This window comes from Crotalus tigris, unplaced genomic scaffold (assembly GCF_016545835.1).
Source record: "Crotalus tigris isolate CLP2741 ecotype Arizona unplaced genomic scaffold, ASM1654583v1 scf7180000023617.9722795, whole genome shotgun sequence".
NCBI classification, from domain to species: Eukaryota; Metazoa; Chordata; class Lepidosauria; order Squamata; family Viperidae; genus Crotalus; species Crotalus tigris.
This window is the reverse complement of record NW_024100081.1, coordinates 4,155,874-4,169,870: the sequence shown is the minus strand read 5'-3', so window position 1 is coordinate 4,169,870 and position 13,997 is coordinate 4,155,874. Positions and strand designations below refer to the sequence as shown.

Below are 13,997 nucleotides of genomic sequence, written 5' to 3'. Positions count from 1 at the left end.
ATTAGAATTTTAAAAAGCAAATGGTATAGTGATAATCATCTGTACCCCAACATGTTTATTAATTTTTTTTTGAAAAAAAAAACTGATTTCCTTTGGAGAATTCAAGCTACATCTGAACTTGAAGGAATGTCAAAATGATATATCATGTCCACACTTTTCTAAATGCAACATCAAATTCTTGGTTTAGGCCGTAAATATTATATTATAAATAGATATGATAGTATACAACAGGACTCCTAAATTGGCATGTTCAGGAATGTGCTAGAAGAAACTGAAGTGATAAAATCCTGTTTCAATTTCACTTAATTTTAAATTGGCCATCACAGAAATTTGGATTAAGCAACACAGCTTCCCAGTCTCAATATGTGTAAAAAATGAAACCAGTATGCTTTTTTTTTTTAACAGAAAATGCATATATTCCTTGGCACAAAACAACTGAACCACAAAGTAGCCAGCCACATCTTAATGTAATCTAGCCCTGTAGTACTTCAAGTTTCAGGGAATTGTGCACACCTGGAAAACTAGTTTTTCGCAAACTAGTAGAACCTCTTCTTCAAGTTTAGTTTCCCTCCTGGTGATCTTTGGACATATCCAATTACCTGATAATAAAATGGAAGTGTGTTGGCATTACCTCCCTCCAAGATGTTTTTCAACTTCCTAGTCTAATTTTATACTTTGGAACTTCCTGGTGGTCTCCCATATAATCTTGATTAACTACAATTGCTGGAATTGGGTAGGTCTAGTTTAACGAAGAGAAGGACGAGGGGGGACATGATAGCCGTGTTCCAATATCTCAGGTGCTGCCACAAAGAAGAGGGAGTCAAGCTATTCTCCAAGGCGCCTGAAGGCAGGACGAGAAGCAATGGATGGAAACTAATCAAGGAGAAAAGCAACCTAGAACTAAGGAGAAACTTTCTGATAGTTAGAACAATTAGCCAGTGGAAGAACCTGCCTCCAGAAGCGGTGAATGCTCCAACACCGGAAGTTTTTAAGAAGAGACTGGACAGCCATTTGTCTGAAATGGTATAGGGTTTCCTGCCTGAGCAGGGGGTTGGACTAGATGAACTCCAAGGTCCCTTCCAACTTTATTATTATTATTAATTTGGTACAGTTGTTGCAAACTCAATTCTTGAAGACTTTACATAGACACGTCCATTCAGTTTTCTTGCTTTATTCAGCAATGTTTTGACTACTTCTTCTATCCTAGATCCTAGTATTTCTGATAATCTCTCCTTTAAATTAGGACTAACTCTGCTTTATTCCCTGAATCCAGACAACTATTCGCTACGTGCAGATAACCTATTAAAACCGTTCCTGCATCTAAAAAAAAAAACCCACCCGAAGTAATTCTAACCAAGAAAGATATCGATTTCCGCTCAGCCTAAACCCACTTCAGCAATACAACAAAAAAGCATATACAACACCACGTACAACACCTTCGACGAAAAAAATCGCGCCCTTTCCGGCTTTCTGCGGGACCGATCTCGTTCATCCATTGCTCGACACTCGATTCCGCTCACTGGTCAGCGAGACATCCTTTCCATCGCCTACGTACACCGAACAGACGCCTGCGCCTTAATTTTGGCGGCTAAAGATTGTTCTTCTCAGGCCGCTTCCGATTGTTATTGTTTTTTTTTCTTCCCCGCTTTCCGGTTTGGGGAAAGTGGATGCCGCTTCTTTGCAATGGTGCGCTTCCTGCAGCTCCGACAACGAGCCCCGCTCGTTATTTGTGGAAATTGTCCGGCTGTGCAGGTGAACGGGGCGGGAGGCGGTTCTAGAGTCCGAGCGAGAAACGAGAGGGACGGGATAAGAGAGAGCGCGTTTAGAAAAAGCCAAGAGAAGCCAAGAAGGGTGGCTGTCGAGGGGCGAAGCTGCTCCGAGGACGAAAGAATCTCTTCCTCGGAGCAGGAGATGCCCGGCAATCGGTTGCCGGGCAGAGGAGCGGCGGGCAGGGGCCTCAGATCTTTAACATATAGGCTTGAGTTTTTCTTTATCAAATTCTTTATAGAATTTCCTGGAGGCAAGAAGCGTTTTAGGACGTTGCCTTTGCTCAGCCTTGTTTATCAGTGGCATTGCAGCAATGTAGGGCTTGAGTCATAGTGTCTTAAGGGGTAGTCTTAAGGTTTTAAGGTAAAGGAGCTACCTAAAGGTAGCAATCATAAGAAACTTCTGCTTTTGCTTCCTGCTTTTTGCTGGCAATATTGGGTTAAGATCTGTATCAATAGCACCTTACTACTTCTGTATTAATAATAATGTACTAAACTTGTATGCTTCCGGTCACTGGACAACTCTGGGTGGCTCACAATAATAAAACAAATTTCAATAAAACATAAAGATAAAAGTTATCAAGCACAAGGAAGCAAGAGCCTCTGCCTTGCCAAAGGCCTGGGAGAAAAGCCAGGTCTTCAAAGCCAGGTGATTTTTAAGGGCAGATCCATGTACAGAGAGTATTGCAGCAGTCAAGGCACAAGGTGACTAGGGCCTCTTGATGTAGGAACAGGCGCAACTGAGGCACAAAACGGAGTTGGACAAAGGCCTTTATCCAGGATTGTGACTTCAGGAAAAGCCCCAGGTTGCATAGCAACCTTGAAGGGGGGAGGTCAAAGATGGAATATCTGCAGATCCAGGCAATTCAAACCCCCACAGCCACTCAGTCTTGAGTGGTCTAAAATGGGCTGTGGTTCAGTGAGGATCTTTAAACATAAACATAAATAATGTTTATAGTGGTGATAAGAGCATTTTACATAGTTTGGCAACACAAATAAGTGAAACTAAAGCTTTTGGGGCTTGAACTGTATAAGAGACTCAATTGAACCCTCTGTTGAGAATTTAAAACTTCTGCCTAAAAGATATGCAGAAAAGGTAATGAAATAACACATAATTGTGTTGCCCAAAACAGCTCTTCCAGATGGTATTTGAGTCATGATACTATACTGATTTGGTTATACTTTGGAACAGTTTATTTTTATTAAGTTTTCACTAGCTTTTTAAACTGACAGAATCTTCAGATTCTACTAATATTTCATATAAGCTCTTTTAGCAGAAATATTTTGAGTTTCAAACCACAGCTGGGCAGTTTACAAATATAATGAATAAATGTACAAATAAACTGGGTCAAGAGACACTATATCAGATACACTGGTATAAAGACAAACAAATTACAAGTAGTCCTTGCTTACTGATGGAAATTGGGACAAGGAACTTTGTCACTAAGTGATGCAGTCATAAAGTGTGATGTCACATGATTGTACCAACTTATGATGGTAGTTCCAGTAGTCCCAACTGTCAACAACAGGCAAAATCTGCATGGTCACATAGTATTCTGCAGTCATATGATTGCCTTTTGTGACCTGCCAGCTTCCCGTTGACCTTGCTTGTCACAAGCTGACAGTAAAAGTTGCAATGGATACAACTACAAGGTCAATTCCTAAGTCCTCCTTCAGTGCTGACAATAACTTTAAGCAGTTGCTGAATGAGTGGTCATTAAACAAAGACTACCTCTGGGCATATGCTCCTGTTGAAGCTGGATAGTTCATATCTATATTATGTCTATTTGGAGATCTTGCCTTAGAGTAATATAAACATAACCTGGCAGTGTGATCAGTCCTTGGAGAATTATTTTCTGTTTGATGTCATGATTTATTTTATGTATGGCAGGCAGAAGCTTCTCCGTATTCTTTAGTTGACATCTGCTTGAATGTCTTGGTTGCTGATCTGGCAAAATTCTGTACAGAAAGGCCAGATGGGTCACTGTGCTTGAAAGAATCCGAAAGGCTTCCACAAGAAGTAGCTGACCGATTGCTGCAAATAATGGCATATCAAGGTAAGAAATTTCTGGGCCAGAAGAGACAAAATGTTAACCAAGCAGGATTCTGAATATGGGATTGCTCATAAATTAGAACTCTTAATTCTGTTTACTTCATATTTTGGGGCTCTGAAGGATTTAGGAAAATAGTCTATGATTCAGCAGCGCATATAGTTATGCATTGCTTAACAATGGCAATTCAGTACCAATTTTCATCATAACTTGAGGATTACTTGAGGTTAGCTTGCAGTACGTTTAAAATACAGGTATCTTTTATTAATAGAGTTTTACCAGCTGGCAGTTCTTAGCTAACCTTGGCTCATTTTGTAAACTGAATATGTTTGGTTGTAGTTAGTGCTTGGATGGGTAGCCACTTGGGAATTTCAGTGCTCTTGGCTAACCTGCGAAGTTGCAAAAAACATTCTGGAAGAAAGTCAAGTAATGAACTACTTCTGCCAAGGAAGTGACATATATGCATTATCAGGAGTCAAGTTTAACTTGATGCTGCTTGTAAGCGCTATGTGCTTAGAGCTCAAAGCATTGTTAGAGACTCCACACACCCACTTCACGGTCTGTTTCTGTGGCTCCCCTCTGGGAGGAGGTTTCGAAGTATTTCTAGCAGGACTATCCGATTCGCTAATAGCTTTGTTCCCTATGCCATCCGCCTGGTAAACTCGCAAGATTCGTTTTTCTCGCCATGCACATGTATACATAATCCAAACTAGACTGTGTTGTTTCTCTGTGTCATATAATATATGTGGCTATACGCATAATTCTGTATTTATTTGTTTTTGTCATATTTATGTACTGTATATTGGAGGTGGTGACCCTTTGAGAGCTATATGCAACGAAATTTCATTTTATGTATGCTGATTAGTGTATATTCAAAGTGACAATAAAGTTATTGTTCTGTTCTAACTTGTGGAATTTTTTATCATTAATATGCAAATAGGAAACAGTTGGACTGATTCCAGAACTTTACTTGGTCTGATGTATATCTTTTTTTTTCCCCTTTACTACCAGAGTTGTTAAATGATGGTACAGTGGGCATTTTCCAAGGAAACCAAATTCGTTTGAAGCAAGCTTGTATCCGCAAAGCAAAAATCTCAGCCCAGTCCTTCAAGAAAGCCTTCTGCCATCATAAGCTAGTACAGCTTGATGCGGCAGGAATGAATGAAACTGTTACCATTGCAGATGTCGTGAGTGGATTGGGAAGCAGTAAATGGATCCAGAACAACCTCCAGTGTCTTGTCTTGGACTCATTAATTCTTTTTCCTACAAGTTCATATGAAAGATGCTTTAGTCAATTCCCCAATCTTCGTTCTTTGAGTGTTACAAATGTGTTGTTCAGGGATGAACATCTAGCAGACGTTGCTACCCTACCAAGATTAGAAAACTTGGATATATCCAACACCTCCGTTACAAACATATCTGCGCTCCTTGCCTGCAGGAATCGTCTGAAATCTCTAACTATGTACAGTTTGAAATGTTTGAAAATGCCTACCACAAAAGTCTTAGATATAATAAGAGGACTAAAATATCTGGTTCATCTTGATATCTCAGAGGATCAGCATTCTGGATCCGAGATTGCCTTTTGTTTGCTAAGGCAAAAAGACATTCTGCCTAATCTTGTATCATTGGACATTTCAGGGAACAAATCTATTACTGATGAAGCCGTAGAAGCGTTTGTCAGGCAGCGGCCGAAAATGCAATTTATAGGTTTGTTAGGTACAGAAGCTGGATTCACAGAGTTCCTTTCAGGACAGGGAAGCATGAAGGTTGGGACAACTGAAATGCACTGCAGCTAGAGTGATAATTGATAATCCAGAAGACTTTATGATTTGAAAACCTTAGTTCTAGTTAATTTATTTGTAGCATAGAGCTAATAACATTGATATTAGTAAAGTTTCTTTCTTGAAAATGGTTATATTATTTAAAAAAAAAGGTTTAAAGAAAATAACCAAATAACTAATAGCCTTCTTGTATTTCTACAAAAGATGTATGACTTTTGCCTATTCTCAAACCAACAGATAAGTCTGTTGCTAGCTGAAAAATTATTTTCCTTCAATTGAAAAAAGATCTGATTTAATATTAATAAAACCTGAAGGTTGATTTTAATGTCATTATACAAACACTGGGCAATCCCTGAAGTTCCTCCAAAATGGAACAGGCTGATCTAGGTTCACTTTTAATAAAAGTAGTAGCTAAGTAAGCCATACATTTGGTGGGAAAGTAATATACTGTATATCTTATAACCTGTACATCAGTCTAAAGTCTGTTCCTTGATCAGCCTTGCTGATTAACTCATAACTCAGTACAGCTTAACTATTTTCAACCTCGTGTGGAAGGGAGAAAAGTGACAAAAGTGATTTTGTGGCTTAAAGTATTATTTAGGATTGGGTGTTTGCCTTCCAACTTTATTGTTGCAAGACTCATGTTAACTACTAAATTTATCATGATCGGAATTATACTAAAGGAATGAAATCTTCATATGTTGAAAGGTATCAGGGGGAGAAAATGAAATGCAGATTTTAGAAGCTCTGAAACGCTACAATGAAAGGCCAGCATTTGTGAAGGAGGCCTTCTTTCATCTTTTTACACAAACCTGTTTTATGAAAATTACAAAGCCTGAAATTTTAAAGGTAAGACTTTAATTTGAAAGAAATAATTGCTTGCCAAATGTTGAAGTGTGACCATATTCAATAAATACCATTATTTAAAATTTAAAGATACAAATGGGCTCGTGTCCTTCAATTTTTTTTGTACCAAACTATATAGTGTATTAAAGTTCTCATTGCTGTATCTTTTCATCTTGTAGCTTGTGATTATTGGGATGAGAAATCACCCTTTGGATTTGGCAGTACAGTTGACAGCTAGTGCCTGTGTCCTTAATTTAACTAGGCAAGGCCTAGCAGCAGGCGTGCCTGTTCGTCTGCTCTCCAGTGTGATTCAGCTGCTCCTTAAAGCCATGGAAACTTTTCCTGAACAACGGCAGGTAAGGATATAGAGCAGGGTTCTTCAGACTTGGCCCTTTTATGAATTCTGGGAGTTGAAGTCCACAAGTCATAAAAGGGCCAAGTTTGAAGACCCCTAATATAGAGTAAGATACCCTGTAAAACACGCACCCAAATTGGCACAAATCACTCTTCCTACGTTCTTGGAGCAGCTGATTTTGAATTCCTTTGCTGTGAGGAAAAAACAGACCTCTAGAGGTCCTATTTCATTGTCAGAGACAGTGGAAATACATTGGATTTTTTTTTCACTTACATTGATCTCTTCTTTCACTGGGAGAAAAATGTAAAGCCTTTGCTTGTGCTTTTCATTCATCGGTATATGCTGCATAGGATTCTGTGGCCTACCCACTGCTTCTGCAGAGCTGGATTTGTAAAAGTTGTTTGATATGCCATTCAAAAGCATTAATTAATTTTTATTTACTAATAATTCCCTTTCCTTTAAGATTCAAAGCACTAAAAGCATAGACTTCTTAATTGACCATTTTATGAACAACTAATAATTCAAGTTCTGAATATCACATTTTCATAATATTGAACTCCCTTTTTTTTTTTTCACACAGCTGCAGAAGAATTGCCTTCTTTCGTTATCTAGTGTCAGGATCCTCCAAGATGTTCCATTTAATAGGCGAGTGACATTCTGTTTGAATGTTTCACAGTACAAATGGTCAACTGAAAGTGAAGCCTTAATCTGGATGAAAGAGGTTTTCCTTTTTATGCCATACCATTAAGCTATCTTCCTACATACTGTATATCCCATTACTAAATTAAAATTCAGATCTCTACTTTTTCAAGCCTGTATATTCTTTGTTTATTAATTTCTCTTCCTAATGAAAAGACTAACGATCTGTTCTAATGCTAATTCCATTTCAATTTAAATTCAATTCAAATGTGATGCCAGTAAAATAAAACCATGTTTTGTGGGATTTTGTGTGACATCTCACCAAAAATTGACCCTCTGAATATGTATCATTGGAATACTAAGAATCTGAACTAAGTGGTTGGCATATTTATGAGGCCTAATTTCCACATGTGTGGAGTGCCACATAGAAAAGCAATTTATACATGCCTAGCGTTGCATTTATAATCAGATCTGTCTTAGTCCATAGATGGCAGATTGAAACAAATACTGTGCCAGTAATGCATTGCTCATGTATCTTTTCTATAATTATTCATTCTAGACAAATGTTTAAAAGTCCCTTAACATAGAGGAACTGTTGTTCAGGGGTTAAATTTTGTATGCATACATTCTAATTGTTGGCATCTATAAATAGTAAAACTTCTGTGCATCAGATCATTAATTTAATATGTTCTGAAAAAATATTCTATGCAAAAGGCTACAAAATTGTTAGATTGATTTACAAGTGTTCAATTTGCTGATTGAATCCAAATCAACTATCTGATTCAGGGATAATTGCTTTGAACTGAACCTCTAAAGTTAATTCTTAGCAGAACATATTAGATAAGAAGACATTGCTAAATATGCCTAAGAGATAAAAAGTAAAGCCTATTTTGAACCTAATTCAGCACAATTTAAAATACAAATACCTACCAGGACTAGGTGTTATGCATATCATATTCCTGGGTTATACATAATTCTTAGAAAATGTAGTTTTTGACTTATTTATTTATTTAGGATTTTATTAACTAGATTTATAAGTCACCTCACCTCAAACAACTATAACAAAAGAGTTTTACACTTCTAAATAGAATAGAAAATAGATTTTTGTTTGTAGATAAATAGTTGCTTAACAACTGTGGGATGTGATGAAAAAATAAAATGTTTTTAAATTGTAGGTTTGTGGCTGCCAAATTTGTTGTTCAATGGCTTTGTAATCAGGAAAATCAACATATAGAAAGAATTGCTGTTAATGTAATCTCTATCTTGGCACTTAAGGTATGTGGCTTTACTTTTAATCCAGTATTTTCATTAGGTCTCTAATGTATTCCTTTAAAAGTCTGGTTTGTTTTTAGCTTTCAGATGAGCAAGCAGCACAACTTTCTGCAGAATTCTACATTGTTGTTGGGGTGAGTCCTCTCTGTGTCCCCTGTATAATAGTTGAGTTAAGGGGACAAGGGATTTGTACTTTCCATATTTTTATATTGTACTATTTGTAGTGCTATCCTTTTCCTTTATAGAAACTGCTTGAAATAATTGAACAAAAAACAAATCAGACTGAATTAGATACAACTTTCCATTTTACACTTCGTGCACTTTGGAATCTCACAGATGAAGCTCCAACTATGTGTGCACACTTTATGGACAATAAAGGACTGGAACTTTTCTTGGATGTTTTAGAGGTAAACAGGGTAGTTATTGCTCTGATAGAACAGTATATAAGATGATAGAGCACAACATACATTTAGTTATTAATTTTTTTCTTTGCAGATTTTTTCTTCTGATTCATCTATACAACACAAAGCTCTTGGCCTGCTGGTAAGATTAAAATCAGATGTGGCATACAAAAATAATTTCATAAAATTAGCATGAGTTTTATTTTTTAAGGTGTAAATCTGTTTCTCAACCTTGACAATTTTAAGGCATGTGGACTTCAACTCCCAGAATTCCACAGCTAGCAATGCTGGCTGTGGAATTCTGGGAGTTGAAGTCCACATGCCTTAAAATTGTCAAGGTTGAGAAACATTGGTGTAAATAGATCTTTTTATGAGTATTCTTCCTTGCCTTCTCTGTTCCGCCATGACAAAAAGTTAGGAATGCCAACTGAAAAAATCCCCCCAAAATGTTTCCATAAGGTTTTCCTTCATTTGCCCTCCAAAGTTCATAAAGCTTTGCTTTAATTCAGAACAGCCAGCCATATAACTTGCGGTACTCAAACCTTCCTGAAATGAGCCAGTGAAAAAATAGCAGTTTTGAGCAATGCAAGTTTTAGGAGCAAAATTTGCTAAAATAAGAGTAGAATGGATGTATTAAGCTTTTGCAAAATCTACTTCCACCTTTAATCCCCATCACCATCAAGGTAAAATACAGATAGTCCTCATGTAGTAACTGCCTCATACAGCAACCATTTGCACCCAGTCCTCACATTTATAATCTTTGCAAGTCTGAAAATTAATGAAAGCTAAAGTAAGATCATAAGCACAGTCAGGGTTTCGTTTAGTGACCGCTTCACTTAATGACTGAGATGGGGATCACTAAACAAGGACTATCTATATAGGTAAGTATCAGTTCCTTGAGGTCTTGCTTTCAAAGTTGTGTTTTTTTCCTATCCTAATAAGAACAACGTGGCCGAGGTGAGAGAGCTGCATCCCAGGCTAATGCAGAAGGACTTCGTGGATCGTGTCAGTGAACTTCTGAACAGTGCTGAGACAGAAGTCAGCTATTTCGCAGCTGGGATTACGGCCAATTTGCTATCTAGAGGTGAACAAGCCTGGACATTGAGTCAAAAACTGAGAAGATCCCTTATTGAAAAGCTGGTATAGTGCATTCAGTACTATAACTCTTGAACATTTTCAAGGTTGACCGAAGTATTCAAACTTGTATTCTCTGTTACAGCATTCAACCCTTTTGAAGTGGCCAACACCGGAATGCAAGATGGTAGCATTGCCTGCCTATAGGTATAGTGTCTGTTAAAATAAATCTTGAACAATTCTGTACTTAACTGCTTGCATCTCTGCATGCTGCCTGCTCATGTGCCAGTGGATACCTTTCCTGGCATATGCAAGCTTCCCACCCCACATGATTTTTAAAACAATCTGTTAATTAAACCTAATTAAAACAATGGAAATCAGATACACTGAGAACAAGATGTAAAACAGAAATCTTTAATTCATATGTGTAATTATTGATCTCACACTTATGGACATCGTAGAATTTTACCAGATTGAATTAAAGATCACATTTGTGTACATTTATAAAGCCAAGTGCAGTCTAAGTGCTGGAGATTATTGCTTACGTTCAACTCATTAGAAATAAGCCTGCAAGTGCCCTTAATTCTTTAGTACAAATGTTTCCTCTTTCTCCGCTTTCTGTGCCAACTTTAGTGTTAACCAAGATTTCCTCTTAGAAGCTGGTTGGTAAACTCAGGTTAGCATTAACTTGGGTAGCAGCATACTACTTATATACAGTTCAGAAATACAAGGTGTCAGAAGAGAAGAGGATGTTGTTATGAGCCATTTTTAAAAATTCTCTCCCCTTGGGGTCCCTATGGTGCAAAGGAGGAACTGACTTTGTTCTTTTTTCCTCCATTAACATTACTACATCGGCTCAGTATTTTATATTTTTCCTATTGCTGATTTAATGAGTTAAGCATTTGTACAACTCCTGCCATTAACTGTACTAATTCAGGATTGTGTCTGCCACTATCAGCATATTGCACTAATAGGTAATCACAAGGTATCTTAGAAATGCAAATGTTGTATTGTGGCTTCATTGACTTCATGATTTAAGAATTTGCCAGAATACAAGCACCTGATAGCACAAAATCACTTATTAACATATGCTTATTTTTTTATGACCGATAAGTTTGCAAAATATTCTTTTAATTCTCAGGTCCCTCAAGCCATTTTACCCGCTTCTTGACTGCTTTGCATTACCTGGAGTACAGATCTGGGCTGCGTGGGCTATTCTGCATGTCTGTTGCAAAACCCGTAGGTATTCTTCAATAAGCATTAAAACTTCCATTTTTAAAAAAGCTTGATATTTATTTAACTTTTTAAACTGAAGGTGGAACTGTTGCATCAATTCATAATTACAATAATGCCAAATTTAACAATCCTGCTACATGAGTTGCCAATCAGCTTCTGATTGTAATTCAAGGTGCTGATTGTCACATACAAAGCTACATGGTTTAGACTGCAGTGTTTCTCAACCTTGACAATTTTAAGGCATGTGGATTTCAACTCCCAGAATTCCACAGCCAGCATTGCTGGCTATGGAATTCTGGGAGTTGAAGTCCACATGCCTTAAAATTGTCAAGGTTGAGAAACACTGGTTTAGAGGTGGCTATTTGGGGAATTGCCCCTCCCATAGTCTTCAGGCATCCTCTGCACTCCAATAGGCTCAGCTTGCTTAAAATACTATCAATTAAGCCGCGTCACCTAGGAAAAGAATCTCCTCTGTCACTGCATATACCTTTTGAAATGGCATTATCTGGAGATCTAAACCTTGGCTCAGAAAGTTTTGGGAGAGCTCCTTTTAACTTGAGGAATTGATATAGAAATATAATATGCCCCCCACCCCGTAGATGGCTTTTTTTCAATAGAATGTTCTTTCTTTGAACTTCGTGAAGCTGCCCAAAATCATTTGGAAGTTGGGCAGCCTACATACAAGTGAAAAATTAGAGTTCTTATGAGCAATGGGGGAAGAAGTATATGAACCTGACATATTTCCAAATCACTGTCTTATGTCTGAATCTTGAGTGGAATTGTAAATCAGCATGATTTGCAGTTTTAGTGATACTGAAAACAAAGTTGATCATGTTGCAGCATGCTATCTTTTTGACAAAACCTCTAACACTCATATTTTAATACTGTCCTGTTTATGTTGAAGGTACTAATTAGCAGTCTTATTTCTTCTTAGCTGCCAAGTACTGTGCAATGTTAATAGAAGAGAATGGATTACAGCACTTATATAATATCAAAGACAATGAACAGAGTGATCCTGATGTCCGGTATCTAATAACTGAGGTATTAAGTTATGTGGAAACTCATATAAAGTATTATGGGAAGCCTAAACATCTAAAAGAGCTACAAGCAATTCAGACTGATAAATGAGGTCATATCTTTACCTCTGCCATATAGTGTTGACGGCTGTACTGGTGATCCATTTCACAATTTTTGTTTTTATCAAGATGGCCCTTGTATCTTTTTCAAGTCTTCTGTAACTAACGTATGATATGTATATTGACAAATTGCTTAGTAGTTTAACATGCAAGCTTTGAAGAAAGATGCCAGTTTTTATAAAGGTAATTGGGAAGTCCAAGGCTCTGCAAATGGAGGCTTTGAAATAAAGTTTTTTTCTTGCTAGAATCTCTTCGTTTTATTGTCCATTCTCCCTAAGTAGTAGAATTGATATTGTTCACTGATTGCTGAGACAAAATAAGAACAGCTTAATATTACTGACTGACTGGCAAGTTCTGGATAAGGAAATGTGGGTTTGTTTCTACTAAAACAATGAGTCTGCAGCCAACAATGGGGTCAGTCACAAGCCACAATGATACACTGTTGTGCACGACCAAAGAAGAGATTCTGGCTTTAGTCTATTGTACATATATGTTTGCCATGATGTAACATAAATCACTTTGTTACTGCATTTTTTTTCTGGATATACAAACTATTTTTCTATGAGTGGGGAAAATCTTTCAAGATACTTTTTAGGTTTTATCTAAAAAAAGATATTTGTCAATGATGGTATTTCAAACTGACAGCATGTTTCTGTCTTCAAGAAAGTTGGTCATAATGCAAAATAAAGCTTCAATAAGGTCAAATTCATTATATGGTAGCTAACCATGTAGAAATGAGTTTTATTTTTGCTGTTATTATTGTCATTGGATGTAACATTTACGTTCTCCCAAAGTTGGGTGGCTTGGATTAATTGTTGTGAGAAGAAAATATATTAGATGCTGAATTTATCTTACGGGAAGTTCTAGTACAGTTAAAGCAATATATCTGAGGAAAAATGGGGTAAGGGAAAATTTATGAAGAAAAATCATGTTAAACTATCTCATGCACTCTAGAAGGGTGTGTGCTAAAATAAGAGTGCATTTTATGAACAGTTAAGTTGACCATAACTCATTAATGGAAAGGGAAAAGACAGTGTAGTCTAATATTTTGACTTTTTATATTAACAGTCAGTCAAAGCTTATTCCAATTAAAGATCAGCATAGAACAGAATGGGATGTATTTGCAAATGTAAGCACAAGAATTTATGGATTTTGTCCCCTGGTCTCAGAAAGATCTCTAGATCCTGTACCTACAACATTCCTGGATGTTCTCACAACTCCTAGGCAAACTCCATCTATTTTCTTTCAAAGAATGCCCTTCTCTGCTGGTTTATTTAGGAGCAAATCCCCCTCCCCCTTTCTCTTCTGTAGCTAAATGAAAGGGTTGGGAATGTGTGTGCTGGATATAAAATCTTTGAGAATGAGGGGCTGAATGGTTAATCAATGCAAGGATCATTATCAATATAAAGGATAAAGAACTATACAGGAGATGAAGTCAAA

At 37.1% G+C, this 13,997-nt stretch overlaps 1 protein-coding gene across 5 annotated transcripts; it reads left to right on the top strand.

The window, feature by feature from the left end:
• Nucleotides 1–1,023: 1,023 nt before the first annotated feature.
• LOC120297295 (protein zyg-11 homolog B-like) lies at nucleotides 1,024–13,127 on the top strand. Of its 5 annotated transcripts, none has more exons than XR_005553760.1 (14): nucleotides 1,024–1,752; nucleotides 3,662–3,823; nucleotides 4,829–5,583; nucleotides 6,307–6,447; nucleotides 6,624–6,800; nucleotides 7,380–7,444; nucleotides 8,614–8,713; nucleotides 8,791–8,844; nucleotides 8,956–9,117; nucleotides 9,206–9,253; nucleotides 10,054–10,195; nucleotides 10,331–10,392; nucleotides 11,327–11,424; nucleotides 12,356–12,400. XR_005553760.1 is itself a non-coding variant. In XM_039319753.1 (14 exons), the coding sequence occupies exons 1-14, from the start codon at nucleotides 1,684–1,686 to the stop codon at nucleotides 12,547–12,549; spliced, it is 2,223 nt and encodes a 740-aa protein (XP_039175687.1). In that variant the 5' UTR covers nucleotides 1,371–1,683; the 3' UTR covers nucleotides 12,550–13,127. The 5 variants fall into 5 exon arrangements, 4 of the variants coding, with proteins under 4 accessions (XP_039175687.1, XP_039175684.1, XP_039175685.1 ...); XM_039319753.1 differs by having other exon boundaries at nucleotides 1,371–1,686; nucleotides 3,658–3,823; nucleotides 10,054–10,251; nucleotides 12,356–13,127; XM_039319750.1 differs by having other exon boundaries at nucleotides 1,527–1,752; nucleotides 10,054–10,251; nucleotides 12,356–13,127.
• Nucleotides 13,128–13,997: the final 870 nt, after the last annotated feature.